This window comes from Ahaetulla prasina, chromosome 2, assembly GCF_028640845.1.
Source record: "Ahaetulla prasina isolate Xishuangbanna chromosome 2, ASM2864084v1, whole genome shotgun sequence".
Lineage (NCBI taxonomy): Eukaryota > Metazoa > Chordata > Lepidosauria > Squamata > Colubridae > Ahaetulla > Ahaetulla prasina.
The window spans coordinates 12,408,294-12,427,310 of NC_080540.1; the positions used below are offsets into that span (position 1 = coordinate 12,408,294).

The 19,017-nt window shown below is 42.7% G+C and overlaps 1 protein-coding gene across 1 annotated transcript in view; it reads left to right on the plus strand.

The window, feature by feature from the left end:
- Nucleotides 1-19,017, plus strand: part of LOC131192516 (complement C4-like) — a 118,000-nt gene that overhangs the window by 29,918 nt on the left and 69,065 nt on the right. Inside the window, exons 8-10 of the mRNA XM_058171725.1 lie at nucleotides 1,585-1,690; nucleotides 4,596-4,719; nucleotides 13,039-13,154. Coding sequence (XP_058027708.1) covers nucleotides 1,585-1,690; nucleotides 4,596-4,719; nucleotides 13,039-13,154 — 346 coding nt within the window. The remainder of the gene's footprint in view (nucleotides 1-1,584; nucleotides 1,691-4,595; nucleotides 4,720-13,038; nucleotides 13,155-19,017) is intronic.

Below are 19,017 nucleotides of genomic sequence, written 5' to 3' on the forward strand. Positions count from 1 at the left end.
GTGTGGATTAATGGAAGAAAAGGGGAAAGGAAAGGAAAGGAAAGGAAAGGAAAGGAAAGGAAAGGAAAGGAAAGGAAAGGAAAGGAAAGGAAAGAAGGAAGGTGTGTGGATTAGAATAGAATAGAATTTTATTGGCCAAGTGTGATTGGACACACAAGGAATTTGTCTTGGTGCATCTGCTCTCAGTGTACATAAAAGAAAAGATACGTTTATCAAGGTACAACATTTGCAACACAATTGATGGTCAATAGAATAGAATAGAATAGAATTTTTTATTGGCCAAGTGTGATTGGACACACAAGGAATTTGTCTTGGTGCATATGCTCTCAGTGTACATAAAAGAAAAGATACGTTCATCAAGGTACAACATTTACAACACAATTGATGGTCAATATATCAATGTAAATCATAAGGATTGCCAGCAACAAGTTATAGTCGTACAGTCATAAGTGGAAAGGGATTGGTGATGGGAACTATGAAACGATTAATAGTAGTGCAGATTCAGTAAATAGTCTGACAGTGTTGAGGGAATTATTTGTTTAGCAGAGTGATGGCCTTCGGGGAAAAACTGTCCTTGTGTCTAGTTGTTCTGGTGTGCAGTGCTCTATAGCGTCGTTTTGAGGGTAGGAGTTGAAACAGTTTATGTCCAGGATGCGAGGGATCTGCAAATATTTTCACGGCTCTCTTCTTGATTCGTGCAGTATACAGGTCCTCAATGGAAGGCAGGTTGGTAGCAATTATTTTTTCTGCAGTTCTAATTATCCTCTGAAGTCTGTGTTTTTCTTGTTGGTTGCAGAACCGAACCAGACAGTTATAGAGGTGCAAATGACAGACTGGAAGAAAAGGGGAAAGGAAAGGAAAGGAAAGGAAAGGAAAGGAAAGGAAAGGAAAGGAAAGGAAAGGAAAGGAAAGGAAAGGAAAGGAAGGAGGAAGATGTGTGGATTGGTGGAAGGGAAGGGAAGGTTAATATTTCTAGTGTCTTGTTCTTAGGTATCTTAAAGATTATACACTGCAAAAAAAGGAGTATGTCATAACATATTTATTTTTTATTTATTTATTTTGTCACAACAGTATGTATAAGCATAAGCATGAAAATAACTAAATAATATAAACATATAAGTGAGCATAAGTATGTAATAACTATATTAATTGGATATAATGAAAGGAATGAATAGGACAGGAACCGTAACATAGTTTGATTAAAGAAAATTAGCAGCAGCCAGATGGCATAATTCTAACTCTCCAGCAGGAAGTTTCTAATTCTTGAAAAGGTGGAAGGAAAGAGGAGAAGAGAACAACCAAAGGTGGACAGAGTCAGTTATAGTGGTGATGGGGACACAGCTGCAAAACCTGAAGGACCAGGTTAGGGACAGATCCTCATGGAGAGAAATCTAACGGTGGGGTTGCTAAGATATCAACTTGATATCACATAAATCAATCTGAAAGATCACTTCAGGGTGTGGATTAGATGAAGGCAACATCATGAGGATGCAGTGGGGGGATGGACCTTTTTTAAAATCTGGTTATCCACAGCTTTTTATTCCAAAGTTAATCTCTTTTTTTCCCCCTTGGCTTCTCCAACAGTTTTTTCTATGGGAAAGGGATCACCGGCACAGCGTATGTGCGATTTGGTGTGATTGGTGAGAACAAGGAAAAGGTTTATATCTCAGGACTGAAATTTCAAATCCCGGTAAGGGAACAGAGATTACTTTACTTTACTTTTACTTTTACTTTTACCTTACTTCTTTACTTCACTTTACTTCACTTTACTCTTTACTTTACTCTTTACTTTACTCTTTACTTTACTTTGCACTTTACTTTACACTTTATTTTACTTTACTTTTACTTTTATTTTACTACTTTACTTCTTTACTTCACTTCACTTCATTTTACTCTTTACTTTATTTTATTTTACTTTCCCCTTTCCTTTCCTCTCCCTTCCCCTTTCCTTTCTTTATTTTTTGCCTGCCTGCAACAGAAAGACTTTCAGCAGGTTTATTTTTTTACTATTTAGTTATTAAACAAATTTATATAACCATCCACATTTACAAATGGTGACTCCAGGTTACAAGATCAGAAACGAAAAATGTCCACGATACAGTTACAATCAATAAACTTTCAGCAGCTTCACCCCTAAACTTCCCAAAAATTAAACCACAACTAAAATCATAAAACCATCAACCAAACAGCAACAAAAATAGATGGCGACGTCTATAAATCAGGAGCCTTCTTAAACAATTCTGTTTTTAATGATTTCCTGAAGCCAAACAAGATAGGAGCTGATCAGATTTCATTTTACAACTCCCACATTTGATATATCCTTCCCTGCAGGAATGCATTTTTGTGGACCGAGATGGGACGAATGTAATAGTTTTTTTAAAAAAATGTTTATGAATTAATTTTATTTAAATAGTGTGCGCTTAGCACATGACTGCCACCGATAGCCTCCCAACGACCTGTGCGCTCCCACAGAGCGGGCCTGCTCCGGTGCCATCAGCCAAACAGTGCCGGCTGGTGACCCCCAGGGGGAGAGCCTTCTCTGTGGCAGCACCGACCCTATGGAATGAGTTACCTCCTGGGTTACGCCAACTTCCCGACCTCCGTATCTTCAAGTGGGAACTGAAGACTCTGCTATTCAATCAAGCGGGACTAGCCTAAATATTTATTTTAATTTGATATTTTAGTTTAACTTAGTTTTAATTGAATTTTAAACTGTATTAATTTATTTATAATTTTATAGTTTAGGGTTTTATATCGGTCGTTTGACCATTTTAGTTTTAAATTGGCCGGTTAAATATTTCATTTTAAATGTATTTTAAATTTATATTTGCAGGTGTTCATCTTTGTCTCTTCTTTAATATTCTTCTTTAATATTACCCCTTACAGTATACAACCAGAATGGAGCCCAAAATTTCCATTGCTAAGAAAGTTGACCAGTCAGTTTTGCCCCGTTTTACAACCTTACTTGCCCCAGAGGTTAAGTGAATTGCTGTCATTGTTGAGTTAGTAACCCAGTTGTTAAGTGAATCCAGCTTCCCCATTGACTTGGGATTTGTCAGAAGGTCACAAAAGATGATCACCTGACCTCCAGTCACTGCAAGCATCATAACCATGAGTCAGTTTCCAAGTGTCTTAATTTTGATTACGCAACCACGGGGATGCCACAGTGGTAGTCAGCGTGGAAAACAGGGATACGTCATTCTTTTTGGTGCAACTGTCAGGCCATCTACCTAGCGTCTGTATGTTGATCACGTGATCACATCCTCACGAGGTCGCAAGTGTGAAAAATAGTCATAAGTCAGAGGTGGGTTTTAGCAGGTTTTGACCAGTTCTGGAGAACCAGTAGCGGAAATTTTGAGCAGTTCGGAGAACCGATAGCAAAAATTCTGACTGGTCCCACCCCCATCTATTCTCTGCCTCCCAAGTCCCAGCTGATCAGGAGGTAATGGGGATTTTGCAGTATCCTTCCCCTGTCACACCCACCAAGCCACACCCACAGAACCGGTAGTAAAAAAATTTGAAACCCACCATTGTCACAACTCCCTGTTTTAGTGCCGTTGTAACTTTGAACCATCCCCAAATGAATAGTTGTTAGCCAAGGACTACCTGTATTGCTTTGACTTCATTCGAAACAATCCCTTCACTCAAAAGTCCAGGTTGAATGAGGGAACTTGAAACTTGAAACAGTGTAGAAGTAGGGGCAAACTGATTGGAGGTAAAACAGAGAATGCTAACAAATTGCTAACCATTCTCTATTTGCAGTTTTCAACAACTGATTTGCAGTTTTCCTCCAGTTATTTTGGATCCCTGTTTATTTATTTACTTAAAATGTATATCTTTAAAAAAAATAACAACTCTGGGTGGCCTATAGCCAAGAACAAAAACCACTTATAAAACTAAAACAACAATAAAATGAAAAAGATTTAAGGGCGAATCTTTCTTACAGAAGCCTTTGACATAGAACTGGCTGCTCAGCCAAAATTACAACAGATCCCCCTAACTACTCATAACCCAATTTTCAAGCTACAATGGCTGCATACTCACCCCTTCCCCCTGTGGTCACATGATCACATTTTGGGCAACCAAAAGGGCAGCCAGTTCACTTTTGTGGCCATTTGAAGCCTCCCGCAATCCTGTGACTGCCATTTTTGATGTTTTTCGCCACTGACCTCAGGTTTCAGGGAAAAAAATACCCATTAGGTAAACTGGGTTCATTTAATGACCACACCGTTCGCTGAATAACCAGTGTTTGCTTAACAACCACTGCAAAAAAGGTCATAAAATTGGGTCCAGTCAATGCTCAATGCTCAATGTCTGCAAGAACTAATGGCTATAATTCAAGACTCAATTATGGTCATAATTTGAGCACTACCTATTCTCTCTACAGGTATCCCTGAAGTAAACAAACAAATGAATATTTGGTCTTCATCACTACCATAGCCCTCCAGCAATTGCACCAAACAGGCCCACAAAATTTGGATCCTTCCTTTTTGGTCTTCCCCTTCCCAAACATCATGTTTCGGTGTCTGTGGTAATATGCATATATCAGATGTGATTTTTAGACCTTAACACCTTCCTAATTTGCCCCGTTTCAGATCGAGGACGGTGAGGGCTCGCTTATTTTGAGGCACCGCGATCTTGTTGAGAAAGTGGGGCGCCCCCTGCAGGACCTTGTTGGAACATCCCTTTACATCGCAGCCTCTGTCATAGAGACAGCAAGTAAGTTTGAAAATACAGTGGCATCTTGGTACCCAACGGCTTTGAAACTCACCGAATTTGGTACTCAAGTCATTTTGATGTGAAAATTTTGTCCTGGTACTCATTGATTGTTTAATAGTCAATGCACAAGCTAGAACATGTTGGTGTTGGCTGCCTTGCAATTCACTAATATAATCCCTTATGGGGGGAAAAATGTTTGGTACTCATTTGTTTTTGGAATTCATCACAGCTTCCGGAACCAATTAACGATGAGTAGCAAGGTACTCATGATTTCTCCATGGTTTTGTTTTTTTTTTGAATCAAGTTTTATTGGTGTTTTTCTTTCACACACACCCCCACATATTTTATGAACAGAGTATTGACCATACCATATCTTATACCATGGGTCTCCAACCTTGGCAACTTGAAGCCTGGAGGACTTCAACTCCCAGCTTTGCTGGCTGGGGAATTCTGGGAGTTGAAGTTCGCCAGGCTTCAAGTTGCCAGGGTTGGAGACCTCTGTCTTATACAACTTGTCATATCCAAATACTTTTTAAGGTAAAGGTAAAGGTTCCCCTTGCATATACATGCTAGTCGTTGCCGACTCTAGGGGCATTTCAAAGCCGAAGAGCCAGCGCTGTCCAAAGACATCTCCATGGTCATGTGGCCGGCATGACTCAACACCAAAGGCGCACGGAACGCTGTTACCTTCCCATCTACTTGCATTTTTACGTGCTTTTGAAACTGCTAGGTTGGCAGAAGCTGGGACAAGTAACGGGAGCTCACCCCGTTACACGGCAGCACTAGGGATTCGAACCACTGAGCTGCCGACCTTTCGATCGACAAGCTCAGTGTCCTAGCCCCTGAGCCACCGTGTCCCTTAAATACTTTTTACATAGTTACAATTTCTGCCAAAATATTCCTTTTATGGATTTTTTAATCATAGCTTAATATTTCTATGCTCATTATATAAATAACTTCTTCTTCTACCCTCAAATTCTAATTTCTTTACTTTTAATCATATATATATATATATATATATATATATATATATATATATATATATATATATATATATAGTATATTCACTATATATATATATATATAGTGAAAGATATATATATATCTTTCACTGTAATTCATTCTTTATCCTGATAGATTTAAACTTGTTCAGGGTTGCCTTTCTTCCATTTCATCTTTTTGTTTTACAGCAATCCTTCTTTGATTTCTCCATGTTGTGGCCCGCCGGTGGCCAGCAGAGCTGGCAGCAGAATTGGTCAGTGAGGAGGTTGGGGAGGAACTTGGGCCAGTCTTGGAGGCTGGGGAAAGCTTGGATGAGGGCTCCGTGTCGGAGGCAGAGAGGGAGTTAGACAGCAGTGAGGTAGAGGAACAGCTGGAGCCTGTTCCCAGTGCGCGCATGCACAGAGCTGCCAGAAGACAAGAACAATTAAGAAAGCAGGGTCAACTTGGGAGTAAAGCCACATCTTGAAGGTGATTGGCCCCTCCCATAGGAAATAAAAGAGGAGTGAACAGGGAGTGGGAGCTTTTGCAGGAAACAATTTGTTCATTCCGTGACTCTGAGAGGCTCTGTGCCAAGTTTTGCCTTGTACTGTGGTTGGAAACAACTCAGGGGTGAAATGCTCCCGGTTCGGACCGGACCGCCCGATCCAATAGCAATGGTGGCGGTGGATCGGAGAACCGGTAGCAAAAATCCCTGCCCCCCCCCACCCCCGCCCATGCCCAGCTGAACCGTGCGATCATCAGAGGTTGGTTTTTTTTTTACTTTTAAAAGCATTTTTTCTTTGGCCGAAAAAATGCTTTTAAAAATAAAAAAAAAGCCTCTGATAATCACGCGGCTCAGCTGGGATCGTCAGAACTCTTTAAAAGTTTTTTAAAAATTTTTTTAAAAGCCTAAAAAGGCTTTTAAAAGCCTGATCATCACAGGCTTTTAAAAGCATTTTTTTACAACCTCTTCCGCCGACCCCGTCACATTACCCCCGCCCCACCAAGCCATTCCCACAGAACCGGTAGTAACAAATTTTACATTTCATCCCTGAAACAACTTACAGGCAGCTTGCCAAAAGAAATAAGATGTGTTGAGAAATATTCCTTTGAAAAACTTCTTTGGACAAACCTTGCTGTCATTTCGGGTAAATAAAAGAGGTTTTGCCAGTAATTCCTGCCTCCTGCTTGTTAAGGGAGCCTTAGGTCAGAACACTGCAGTTCAAGTCAGTCCCTTTCAAATGGGTTCGGCTTGCATCGGACATCTTGAGCACATCAGATAGTGGAATGGTACCAATAAAGGTGGAAGGGTGCTTTGTATTCCACGACAAGCTGGAATCGTTCATGCTTTTCAAGGCTTTGATGGTGGCAAAGGAAAAGCTTCCTTCACTTGTGCGAAATTTATATTACTTTTCATCCAACACCTGTGAGAAGAAATGCTGTCAGGTGGTATTATGTGAATTCATTCTTTGGGGCTTTGTAGAAGTGTATTGTCAGGGTTTACTTGATTTACTTGTGCTGTCAGAGAGGCAATAGAAAGGAAATCATTCCATCTTCACTTCCTGGTTTAATGAAAGGAGAGCAGCGTCCCAAAAATGAAACATGATGGCTGCATAAGCTACTGACAAGAAGTGATCGACAAACAAGCCAGAGACTCATTTGTCAATCGTTAAACCTGATTACTTAGGACACGTAGCCTTACTGTGGATGGAGGACTGGGTTTAGAGCTCAGCGTTAGATCTCAAGGCCTGGCTGGTCTTAAAAAAGAATAATAAATATTAGCGGTAGCCTGTAAGCTTTTTTTAAAAAAAGGAACAACTCCTTTGAATTGTGATTTTATGGACACATCCCTGGAATTTTCTTGGCTGCAATGCTGAATTGGCCACAGCCAGGGGTGGGCTGCTGGGGGCTCACAGGGGGTTGGGAGAACCTCTAGCTAAGATTCTGTGCAGTTCGGAGAACCCCCAAATCCCACTCCTGGCTGGCCCTGCCCACCCCTTTCCTCTCCTCCCCTCTCAGGAATCCCCACGCGGCCCATTTCGGATGCAGGTAAGTGCAGGGCATGCGCGGAGGCTCAGGGAGGGCGAAAAATGGGCCTACCGGAAGTTCGGGGAGGCCAGAAACAGGCCCGTTTCCGGTCTCCAGAGGGCCTCCAGAGCCTGGGGAGGGCGTTTTCACCCTCCCGGAGCCTCGAGGAAAGTCTCCAGAGCCTGACTACTTCAGCTTCAATCGCAATATTACAAGAGCAAAAAACAGATTCAAGCTAAATGTCAACCACTTCAAACTTGATTGCAGAAAATATGACTTCTGTAATAGAGTTGTTAATGCTTGGAACTCATTACCTGACTCCATAGTCTCTACTCAAAATCCCAAAATCTTCAACCAAAAACTGTCTACTATTGACCTCACCCCATTCCTAAGAGGACTATAAGGGGCGTGCATAAGAGCACAAAAGTGCCTACCGTTCCTGTCCTATTGTTCACTTCATTATATCAAATTAATATAGTTATTGCATATTTTTTTACTTATATATATATATATATATTTCTTCAAGATATGTTGTTTTATCTATGACAATTGTTTGTGTATACTGTTGTGACAAAAAGAAATAAATAAAAAAAAACAAAAAAAACCACCCCCCTCTCCCCACCGTGGTGCAGGAGGCTGACTAGGCCATGCCTGCCATGGCCACACCCACCCAGCAACTGGGCAGAGAACCCCTTGCTAAAATTTTTGAAGCCCACCCCTGGCTTACATCTAATGTGTGTTTTGACTCCCAATCTAGTCTTGGAGAGCCTCTGCAGAGATAAGAAAGATGACTTTGAGAGACATATGCAGGCTCTGTTGTCAATACAAGAAAGATTAAAACATTTTAAGTCCTGAATGCCCAGATAACATTGGAAAATGGCTCAAACAAGAGACCTCCCTAATTCACTGGAGTATAAGAAGGGGGAGGGCAATTAGACCTGCAAGATTCTGTTCTTATAGACCAGCTCAAGAAGAGCACAGGTAGCCCTCGACTTATAACAGACAAAGTTCCAAATAGCGCAGTCTTGGAACGTGCTGGAATTTCTAGCATGTATACACTACTGAAACAGCGACGTCTACGCTGGCTTGGGCATGTCATGAGAATGGCTGATGGTCGGATTCCGAAAGATCTCCTGTATGAAGAACTAGTGCAGGGAAAACGCCTCAGAGGGAGACCACCGCTGTGATATAAGGATATCTGCAAGAGGGACCTAAAGGCCCTGGGAATGGACATTAGCAACTGGGAAACCTTGACCTCCGATCGTTCAGCTTGGAGGCTAAAGACGCAGCATGGCCTTCTCCAATCCGAAGAGACATTTGTTCGGCAGGCTGAGGCAAAGAGGCAGTCCCGGAACCAGCGAAATCTGGGGGCTGGGTAGGGGACAGAAAGTATCTGCCCTCAGTGTGGAAGGGATTGCCACTCTCGAATTGGCCTTTTTAGCCACACTAGATGCTGTTTCCAGAGCACGATACTTTTGAGACTGAAGGATGCCAATAGAATAGATACTAACTTTACCCCTGCAGTGATTCACTTAATATCTATGGGAAGACAGATCGTAAAATGGGGCAAAATTCACTTAACAGATGTCTCACTTAACAACAGACATTTGGGGTTCCATCGTGGTCGTAGGTCGAGGACTACCTGTACTTTTAGCCTTGTTGTAGAGTTGAATTCCTGGTTTCATCTCCTGACGAGGGCTGACAACTTCCATCTCAGCACTATTCAGATCCAAACAAGATCAACCAGATTATTTTACTTAGCTATGAGTTCCTCAGTCAGAATATGAAGTATTTGGCCTGTTAGTGCCCAGAATGCACCCTCCCTTCAATATTACAACCTCTTCCACACCAGGGTCTATTTTTCACACTTATGATCGTTGCAACATCCCTACGGTCACATGATCAAAATTCAGACACCTGGCAACTGACTCACATTTATGATGGTTGCAGTGTGGATTTCAAATTTTTGTACTACCGGTTCTGTGGGTGTGGCTTGATGGGCGTGGCAGGGGAAGGATCCTGTAAAATCTCCTTTCCCTCCCCAATCCAGGAGAAGGTTACTGCAAAATCCCCATTTCTTCCTGATCAGCTGGGACTTGGGAGGCAGCAGGGGTGGGTTCTACTTACCTTTACTCCTGGTTTGCACTGTGCCCGCGTGCGTGCTCCACTTGCAGAAGCTTCTGTGCATGCGCAGATTGCTTTTGATGACGTTCGGGTCAGTGGGCGGAGCCTCCCGCCGGTTTTACTACTGGTTTTATAGAACCGGTCCAATCCGGGAGGCAACCCACCACTGGGAGGCAGAGAATAGATGCGGGCAGGGCCAGTCAGAATTTTTACTACCGGTTCTCCAAACTACTCAAAATTTCCGCTACCGGTTCTCCAGAACTGGTCAGAACCTGCTGAAACCCACCTCTGATCCCGGGATCATGTGATTCCCTTTTGCAACCTTCTGAAAAGCAAAGTTAATGGGGAAGGCAGTTTCACTTAACAACCGTGTTAATAATTTAACGGCAGCAGCCTTTCACTTAACAAATGTGGCAAGAGAGGTCGTAAAATGGGGCAAAACTCACTTAACAAAATAAATTTTCGGCTCAACCGTGGTCATAAGTTGAGGACTACCTGTATCAGCTTTTCCTTTCTTAATCATTTTCCAGGGATAAGAAAAAAGGCAGGAGAAGGTATAAGACAGTGTTGGCGAACCTTTTCAGTACCGACTGCCGAAAGGGGAGTGCGCACATGCAGGCGCCATAAACCGGAAGAGCAGCTCCCCGGCGCGCACGCACGGGAGCTCCAGAAACAGGAAGTTCAGCTTCCTGGCAGGCGCATGCACGCCAGGGAGCTGCTCCTCCAGTTTCTGGCGCTCCTGCATGCGCAAAGACCACCTGGGCTGGAACCCGGAAGAGCAATGGGCGTCGGCTGGCATGCCCGGAGAGATGGCTCTGCAGTGCCATAGGTTCACCATCACAGGTATAGGAAATCCTATAGACAGGAGACAATGCAGTCTCTGGACTCTTTATAAAATCTGTCAATGGGGCAAAGCCACTGCACAATTAAAAGCCTGATTCGAAAGCCCTCCTGTTAAAGTAAAGCTGCGTCACCTCTTTCATACAATGGGACTGACCCACTGACTGCCCCATCTCATTTTATCCCGAGCAGCAGGGATTCAAACCCTCTGCTAAATGTGATTATTTGGTTGAGAGTTGAGACTATGGAATGAGCCCAGCCCTTGCGATTTATAAACCAGAGTTTTGTAGCTGAGCCTGATATATGAACTCAATCAATTTGGGCATGTTTAACAAACTCTCTTTTAGCCCCCACTGAGTGAAATGAACGCTGTTGAGAGAAGCAAAGCAAATACAGGTAATCTTTTGAGTTACAGCCAAAATTGAGCCCAAAATTTCTGTTACCAAGTGAAACGGCTGTTAAGTGAGTTTTGTCCCCTTTGTTGCCCTAGCTGTGAAGTCAATCCCTGCATTTATTAAGTGAGTAACACCGTGGTGAAATGAATAAAGGTTTCCCCAGTGAATTTGCTCATCAGAAGGTCACAAAAGGGGATCGCACGACCCCAGGACACTGCAACCGTCATAAATAAGAACTAGTTGCCAAACATCTGAATTTCGATCACGTGACCACGGGGAATGCTGCAACGGTCGTAAGTGTGAGAAACAGTCGTAAGTCACTTTTTTTCAGTGCCGTTGTAACAGTGGTGGGATTCAAAACATTTTACTACCAGTTCTGTGGGTGTGGCTTGGTGGGCACGGCTTGGTGGGCGTGGCATGGGAAGGATACTGTAAAATCTCCATTTCAACCCTCAAAATGACGCTATAGAGCAGGGTTCTCCAACCTTGGTCCCTTTAAGACTTGTGGACTTCAACTCCCAGAGTCCCTCAGCCAGCAAAGAGGGACTCTGGGAGTTGAAGTCCACAAGTCTTAAAGGGACCAAGGTTGGAGAACCCTGCTGTAGAGCACTGAACACCAGAACAACTAGACACAAGAACTGTTTTTTCTCGAACGCCATTACTCTGCTAAACAAATAATTCCCTCAACACTGTCAAACTATTTACTAAGTCTGCACTACTATTAATCTCATCATTCCCATCACCCATCTCCTTCTACTTACGACTGTATGACTGCTTTGTACCCTATGATCATCATTAAATGTTGTACCTTATGATTCTTGATGAACTTGTCTTTTCTTTTATGTACACTGATCACATATGCACCAAGACAAATTCCTTGTGTGTCCAATCACGCTTGGCCAATTAAATAAAAATTCTATTCTATTTTATTCTATTTCCACCTCACTCCAGGGGAAAGATACTGTTAAATCTCCATTCCGTCCCCACCTTACTAATCTACTTTCCAGCTCTGTTCTCCTATGCAGGGCAACAAAAGAAGACCCAGCCAATCAGCTGGGACTCGGGAGGCAGAGAATAGATCGGGGCAGGGCCAGCAATAGGTGGTATTTACCAGTTCTCCAAACTACTCAAAATTTCCACTACTGGTTCTCCAGAACTGGTCAGAACCGGTTGAATACCACCTCTGCATTGTAACTTTTGAACGGTCGTTAAAAAAGCCGAGGTCTTCCTGTACATGTGTTGTGACCGAGGCCCAAGTAGTGATTACTAAACACAATTCAGTCCTCAACAAACTTATTTTATTAAAACAGCTGAGAATTAATTCATTCTCAGCTTTGTCCAAAACAAAATTCTTAATAACCCATCCCTCGGTCTTATCACCAATCTTTGATGTCTTTGGCAACCTGCCAAAGGCTTTTCTTGGCAAACCCCCCACAAAGTTCAAGAGACGCTGACAAGAAGCACGGAAATCAATGTTGCTTTCCTACAAAGAACCCAATGGCTCATTGCTGCTCTTTTAAGCCTTATGGGAGTGGCCAATCATCTTTTGGCTTTACTCCCGAGTTGTCCTTTTTTCTTCAGCTGCTCTTGCCTTTTGGCAGCTCTTCGCATGTGTGAACTAGGAACAGGCTCCTCCTGTTCCTCTACCTCTCTGCTGTCCACCTCTGGAGGCTCCAGAGTCCGCGCATCGCTCCCACATGGCCCTGCCCCCATCTCTGCCTCCAATACAGAGCCCTTGTCCGGGCCTTCCCCTGACTCCAGGACTGGCCCATTGTCCTCCCCAGCCTCCTCACTGTCCGACTCCGCTGCCAGGTCCGCAGGCTGCTGGCAGACCACAACAACATGTTACTGATTTGGTAACTTTCTTCTCACCTAACCTGGGACTTCAGGATCTCCGTAAAACTTGGTTAAGTTTAAGGGTGGCTTGTTGACCTTTCCTTTGTTCCCCTAGGTGGAGAACTGGAGGAGCAAGAACTCACCTCGCTGAAATTTATATCATCGCCTTATTCAGTGGACCTGTCGAAAACCAAACGTTACTTTGTGCCCAATGCTCCGTACGAAGTGCTGGTATGTGCTGTGTTTTTCTGCCATGTTCGTCATCCATCTTGGGAAGGGTGGTTGTGAGAACGGGTGCACGTTGATTCTGGTTTTCCTTCACATTTCTGAATTCCAAGCACAGGGTTTTGCATACACTTCAGCAGCTTGACACTGGTGTGTAACGCAGTTAGAAATGTAGGTGGCTTAAGAAATCTGGTTCTTTGTTTGGTCAGGGGAATAATCTGTTGTTCTGAGTTCCTCGACTCCCAGTTGGGCTTCCTAGTTTCTCGGCCTCTCCAAAAGCAATTCAGACAAACAAGGAAACAAACAAACAAAATAACCTTACATTTTTTACAATTTTCCCACATTTACAGTATTTTTCGGAGTATAAGATGCTCCAGACTATAAGACGCACCTACCTCTTTTGGTGAGGAAAACAAGAAAAAGAAATCTGCCTCTGCCTCCCAGCAATTTTGCCTCCTTGCAAACAGCAAACAGCCTGCTTTACTTTCATTTTCATTTTCAGCATAGCTTGATTAGCACAAGAAGAAGAAAAACTGCTCCCAGCAATTTACCTCCTTGCAGCAAGCAGCAGAGGCCTGTGCAAAACAGCTGAGAGCAAAACAGCTGAGAGTTGGGAGGCTGATCCAATCAACTTGTGCTAATTAGGCTGTGCTGAAGCTGAAATGGGCTGTTTCTTCTTGCTGCTTGCTGCCAGGAGGTAAATTGCTGGGAGGCAGAGGCCAAAGGGTGGGGGCCAGTGGGTGGGCGGGATACATTAGCACATTTGGTATATAAGACGCACCTAAATTTTCACCCCCTTTTAGGGGAAAAAAAGGTGCATCTGATACTCCGAAAAATAGAGTAGTCTAGACCAGAGTTTCTCAACATGGCAACTTGAAGGTGTGTGGACTTCAGCTCCCAGAATTCCCCAGCCAGCCTAGCTGGCTGAGGAATTCTGGGAGTTGAACTCCACACACCTTCAAGTTTCTAGGTTGAGGAACACTGGCCTAGAAGGAGAAAATGGCAGAACTCTGACCAATCTTACTTATTGACTTTTTTTTTAAGCAAGCCCGTTATTTCATTTTTGCAACAGTAAAGTTGTAAAAATCAAGTTTAAAGACAGCATTTCAGTGATAATTTTGTTTTTTAAAAAAGTACCTTGTGAAGGGCAGCGAGCAAAGGGAAAGGGCATTTGTGTTGCTGGAGAGAGTAACTAATTCAATCAGAAGTTTCTATCTACAATCAAATTCATTAAATCAAGTAAACCCTAAGGTGGCATGAATAAAAAAACCAAAACACTATTATATACATAGCAAGAAAGAATGGGTCGATGTCAATTTTTTCAAGTGGTCCTGAGTCACTGACTCTAAGCCTAAATAAATAAATAAACTTTTGGGAGGCTGGAGACAAATGAGGACAATATGTGGATTTTCCCCCTCTCAAAAATTGGTCAGAGCTGAATTCGCATCCTGGGTGTGGATCCATCAGCTGTTTTGGGTTTTAGAGATATAACTTCTAACCACCAGAGGTCATTGTTTTGATGAAACGTATCCTTAAATGCTCAAAAAGGGATGCAGTGGCTCAGTGGCTAAAACGTTGAGCTTGTCGATCAAAAGTCGGCAGTTCAGCGGTTTGAATCCCTAGTGCCGCGTAGCGGGGTGAGCTCCCGTTACTTGTCCCAGCTTCTGCCAACCTAGCAGTTCGAAAGCACGTAAAAAATACCAGTAGAAAAATAGGGACCACCTTTGGTGGGAAGGTAACAGCATTCCGTGCGCCTTTGGTGTTTAGTCATGCCGGCCACATGACCACGGAGACGTCTTCGGACAGCGCTGGCTCTTCGGGTTTGAAATGGAGATGAGCAACGCCCCCTAGAGTCAGGAACGACTAGCACATATGTGCAAGGGGAACCTTTACCTTATCCTTAAATGCAGAACCATTGTAATGGATCATCTGAAATGTGGTTGGAAAGCTTTAGAAATTCTTCACGCTGTTTGTGGAAAGATTTTAAGGAGTGGGACAGAACCCATTGAGTTGACGGTTGAATTGCGTTTTTAAAGAGGGTTTTCTGCCCTTCCCTGCTTTATTATTAGAGTTGGTATGATCACATGGCTTTTCACAAGTTGGAGCAAAATCCAGACTTACTTTATGCATGTTCATGTGAGCGTGGCTTGATCGCCTGACACACATAGTAATTTGCTGGTTAACCTCTAATACTTTGTGGTAGATAAGTGACCGCGATGTCTTTTGAAAAGATTGTGTGTAAGAGCTGAAGAAGCTTCTTGGATGAGAAGCGAAACATCTTCAAAGGAAAACAAAAAAGTCCAGTTGCCTCTTGGGGAAAAAAAGCACCTTTGGGACAACCATGACCTGGATGACTGAGAATCTCCACTATGCATTGCGTATAAGAATTTTACAAACCCCACAGAAGCCCAGTTAGGATCGGGATGAGAGAAAACCAACTCTTTCTTTTTACGTCTCCCCTTGATTGTCTTCTCTCCAAATGGCGATAGAAAATGAGAAAGGATCAGATGAACAGAGTTGGAAGGGACCTTATAAGTCATCTAGTCCAACTCCCCGCTCAAGCAGGAGACCCTACACTATTTCTGACAAATGGCAGTCCAAGTCTCTTTTCTCCCTCCCCACCGTTCTAAAATGGTAACTGGGCAGACTCGACCCTACATTAATTATATTTATACATCTTCAACAATCCCTGTACATTAACCATCACTCCATCTCTACCCTCAACCCCCCAATTCCCCTCCCCCTTACCCCCCACCCCCCACCTCGACTTCCCAGAACAAAATGCAGGGTATCAAAACTAACAATCATAATCCAAAATAATTCCTAAATTATAATCTCTAGTCACTCCACACTTAATCACACTCTCAATTCCCCTCTCCTTCAGAAATATATCTAATACAAAATATTTCCTAAATTTACTCATATGCTATTCGATATTTTTTTATCTGATACTTATTTTGAATATAATCAATCCACATTTTCCATTCTAAAATATATTTTTCTTGTGTATAGTCTTTCAAGTAAGCAGAGATTTTTGCCATTTCTGCCAGATTTGATACTTTGAGTGTCCATTCTTCAATTGTAGGTAATTCTTCTTTCTTCCAATATTGAGCAATCAAAAGTCTTGCGGCTGTTATTAAGTTCAAAATCAATTTAGTCTCTATAGCTGTACAATCCATAATTATTCCTAGTAGAAAGAACTGCAGAGTAAACTTAATCTTCTTTTTCAAAATATTCTGCATGATCCACCATACTTTAATCCAAAATGCTTTAACTTTTTTACAAGTCCACCATATATGGTAATAAGTGGCATCTTCACAATCGCGTCTCCAACATTTAGCCTGTACATTAGGATACATGCAGTCCAAGTCTCAAGACTTGGACTGGTTTAGCTCACGCTGGTAAAAGCCTGTTATTAAGAACACAGTAGCCTGCAATTACTGCAGGTTCGAGCCCGGCCCAAGGTTGACTCAGCCTTCCATCCTTTATAAGGTAGGTAAAATGAGGACCCAGATTGTTGGGGGGGCAATAAGTTGACTTTGTAAAATATATATATATAAATATATACAAATAGAATGAGACTATTGCCTTATACACTGTAAGCCGCCCTGAGTCTTCGGAGAAGGGCGGGGTATAAATGTAAACAAACAAAAAAAAAAGAGACGAAGCTCCCACAACTTCCGAAGGCAAACTTCTGTTCCATTGGTTGATTGTTCTCACTGTCAAAAAGTTCCTTCTCATTTCTAGGTTGAATCTCTCCTTGGTCAATTTCCAGCCATTATTCCTTGTCTGGCTTTCAGGTGCTTTGAAAACAGGTTGACCTCCCTCCTCTCTGTGGCAGCCCCTCAAGTATTGGAAGATGGCTATCATGCTTTCCCTGGTCCTTCTCTTCACTAGACCAGCCATGCCCAGTTCCTGGAACTATTCTTCATATGTTTTAGCCTCCAGTCCCCTAATCATCTTGGTTGCTCTTCTCTGCACTCTTTCTAGAGTCTCAACATCTTTTGCTCTAGTATGGTGGCGGAGCAACCGAGAACATAAAGGCAAAATAGCTCTAAATCAGGATCTCACCTAAAGGGAAGACGGGAATTGCACACCACTCAAGAGTCAGCATCAGCTGGGGTGGCTTACAAACCTCACAAAAAACATAGGTGGTCCTCAGCTTACGACCACAATTGAGCCCAACATTTCTGTTGCTAAGCAAGACAGTTGTTCAATGATTTTTGCCCCATTTTACGACCTATCTTGCCACTGTTGTTAAGTTAATCACTGTAGCTGTTAACTTAGTAACATCATGGTTGCTAAGCGAATCTGGCTTCCTCATTGGCTTTGCTTGTCAGAAGGTCGCAACAGGTGATCACATGACCCCGGGACACTGCAACCGTCATCAATATGAGTCAGTTGCCAAGTGACTGAATTTTGATCACATGACCTTGAACAGGCTGCAACGGTCATAAGTTTGAAAAGCAGTCGTAGGTCATTTTTTTCAGTGCTATTGTAACAGTGGTGGGATTCAAAAAAAAATTACTACCAGTTCTGTGGGTGTGTCTTGGTGGGCGTGGCAGGGGAAGGATACTGTAAAATCTCCATTCCTACCCTACTCCAGGGGAAGGAAGGATACTGTAAAATCTCCATTTCAACCCTCAAAACGACACTATACAGCACTGCACACCAGAACAACTAGACACAAGAACAGTTTTTTCTCGAACGCCATCACTCTGCTAAACAAATAATTCCCTCAACACTGTCAAACTATTTACTAAAGCTGCACTACTATTAATCTTCTCATCGTTCCCATCACCAATCTCTTTCCACTTATGACTGTATGACTGTAACTTTGCTGCTTGTATCCTTACGATTTATATTGATATTGATTGGTCACTGAATGAACCGTTGCAAGTCGAGGTCTGCCTGGAAATTCAATACCCCTTCTTCATGGGTGACATGATAGCAGTGTTCCAATATCTCAGGGGCTGCCACAAAGAAAAGGGAGTCAAGCTATTCTCCAAAGCACCTGAGGCAGGACAAGAAGCAATGGGTGGAAACCAGGATGAATTCCAGCAGGTTCTGACAGGTTCTGAAGAACTAGTAGCGGAAATTTTGAGTAGTTCGGAGAACCGGCAAATACCACCTCTGGCTGGCCTCAGAGTGGGGTGGGAATGGAGATTTTGCAATATCCTTCTCCTGCCATACCAACCAAGCCATGCCCACCAAACCATAGCACGCCCACCAAGCTATGCCCACAGAACCATTAGTAAAAAAAATTTGGATTTCACCACTGGTGGGAACTAATCAAGGAGAGAAGCAACTTAGAACTTTTCTGACAGTTAGAACAATTAATCAGTGGAACAATTTGCCTCCAGAAGTTGTGAATTCTCCAACACTGTTTTTAAGAAGAGATTGTATAACCATTTGTCTGAAGTGGTGTAGGGTTTCCTGCCTAAGCAGGGGGTTGGACTAGAAGATCTCCAAGGTCCCTTCCAATTCTGCTATTCTATTTTATTCTTCTTCTATTGGACAATGTGCTAGTCTGTGGTTTGGGTGAGTTAATTCCAATTACCCAACTGATAAAGAGCAAAATTGTGGGAGATATAATTCACCAAAATCTGTAAGCACAAATCCACACTCTGTGGCTGAGAGAGCATGTGTTGAACACATTCATCTGTTTTTATTGATTTGCTGCACACATTTCTACCCCACCTCAATCCTGAACTCTCAGCAGCTTCTTGCAGATCAGTCTGCCCGTGTGAATGTGTTCGTTCTTGCAATTGTTCACTTGTGGTTTTTCTCAGCTATAGGTATGCAACTAAACCGCATAAAGTTTCACTGGGAGGCCAATGCATTTAAATTATTATAGCTGGAAGTACAG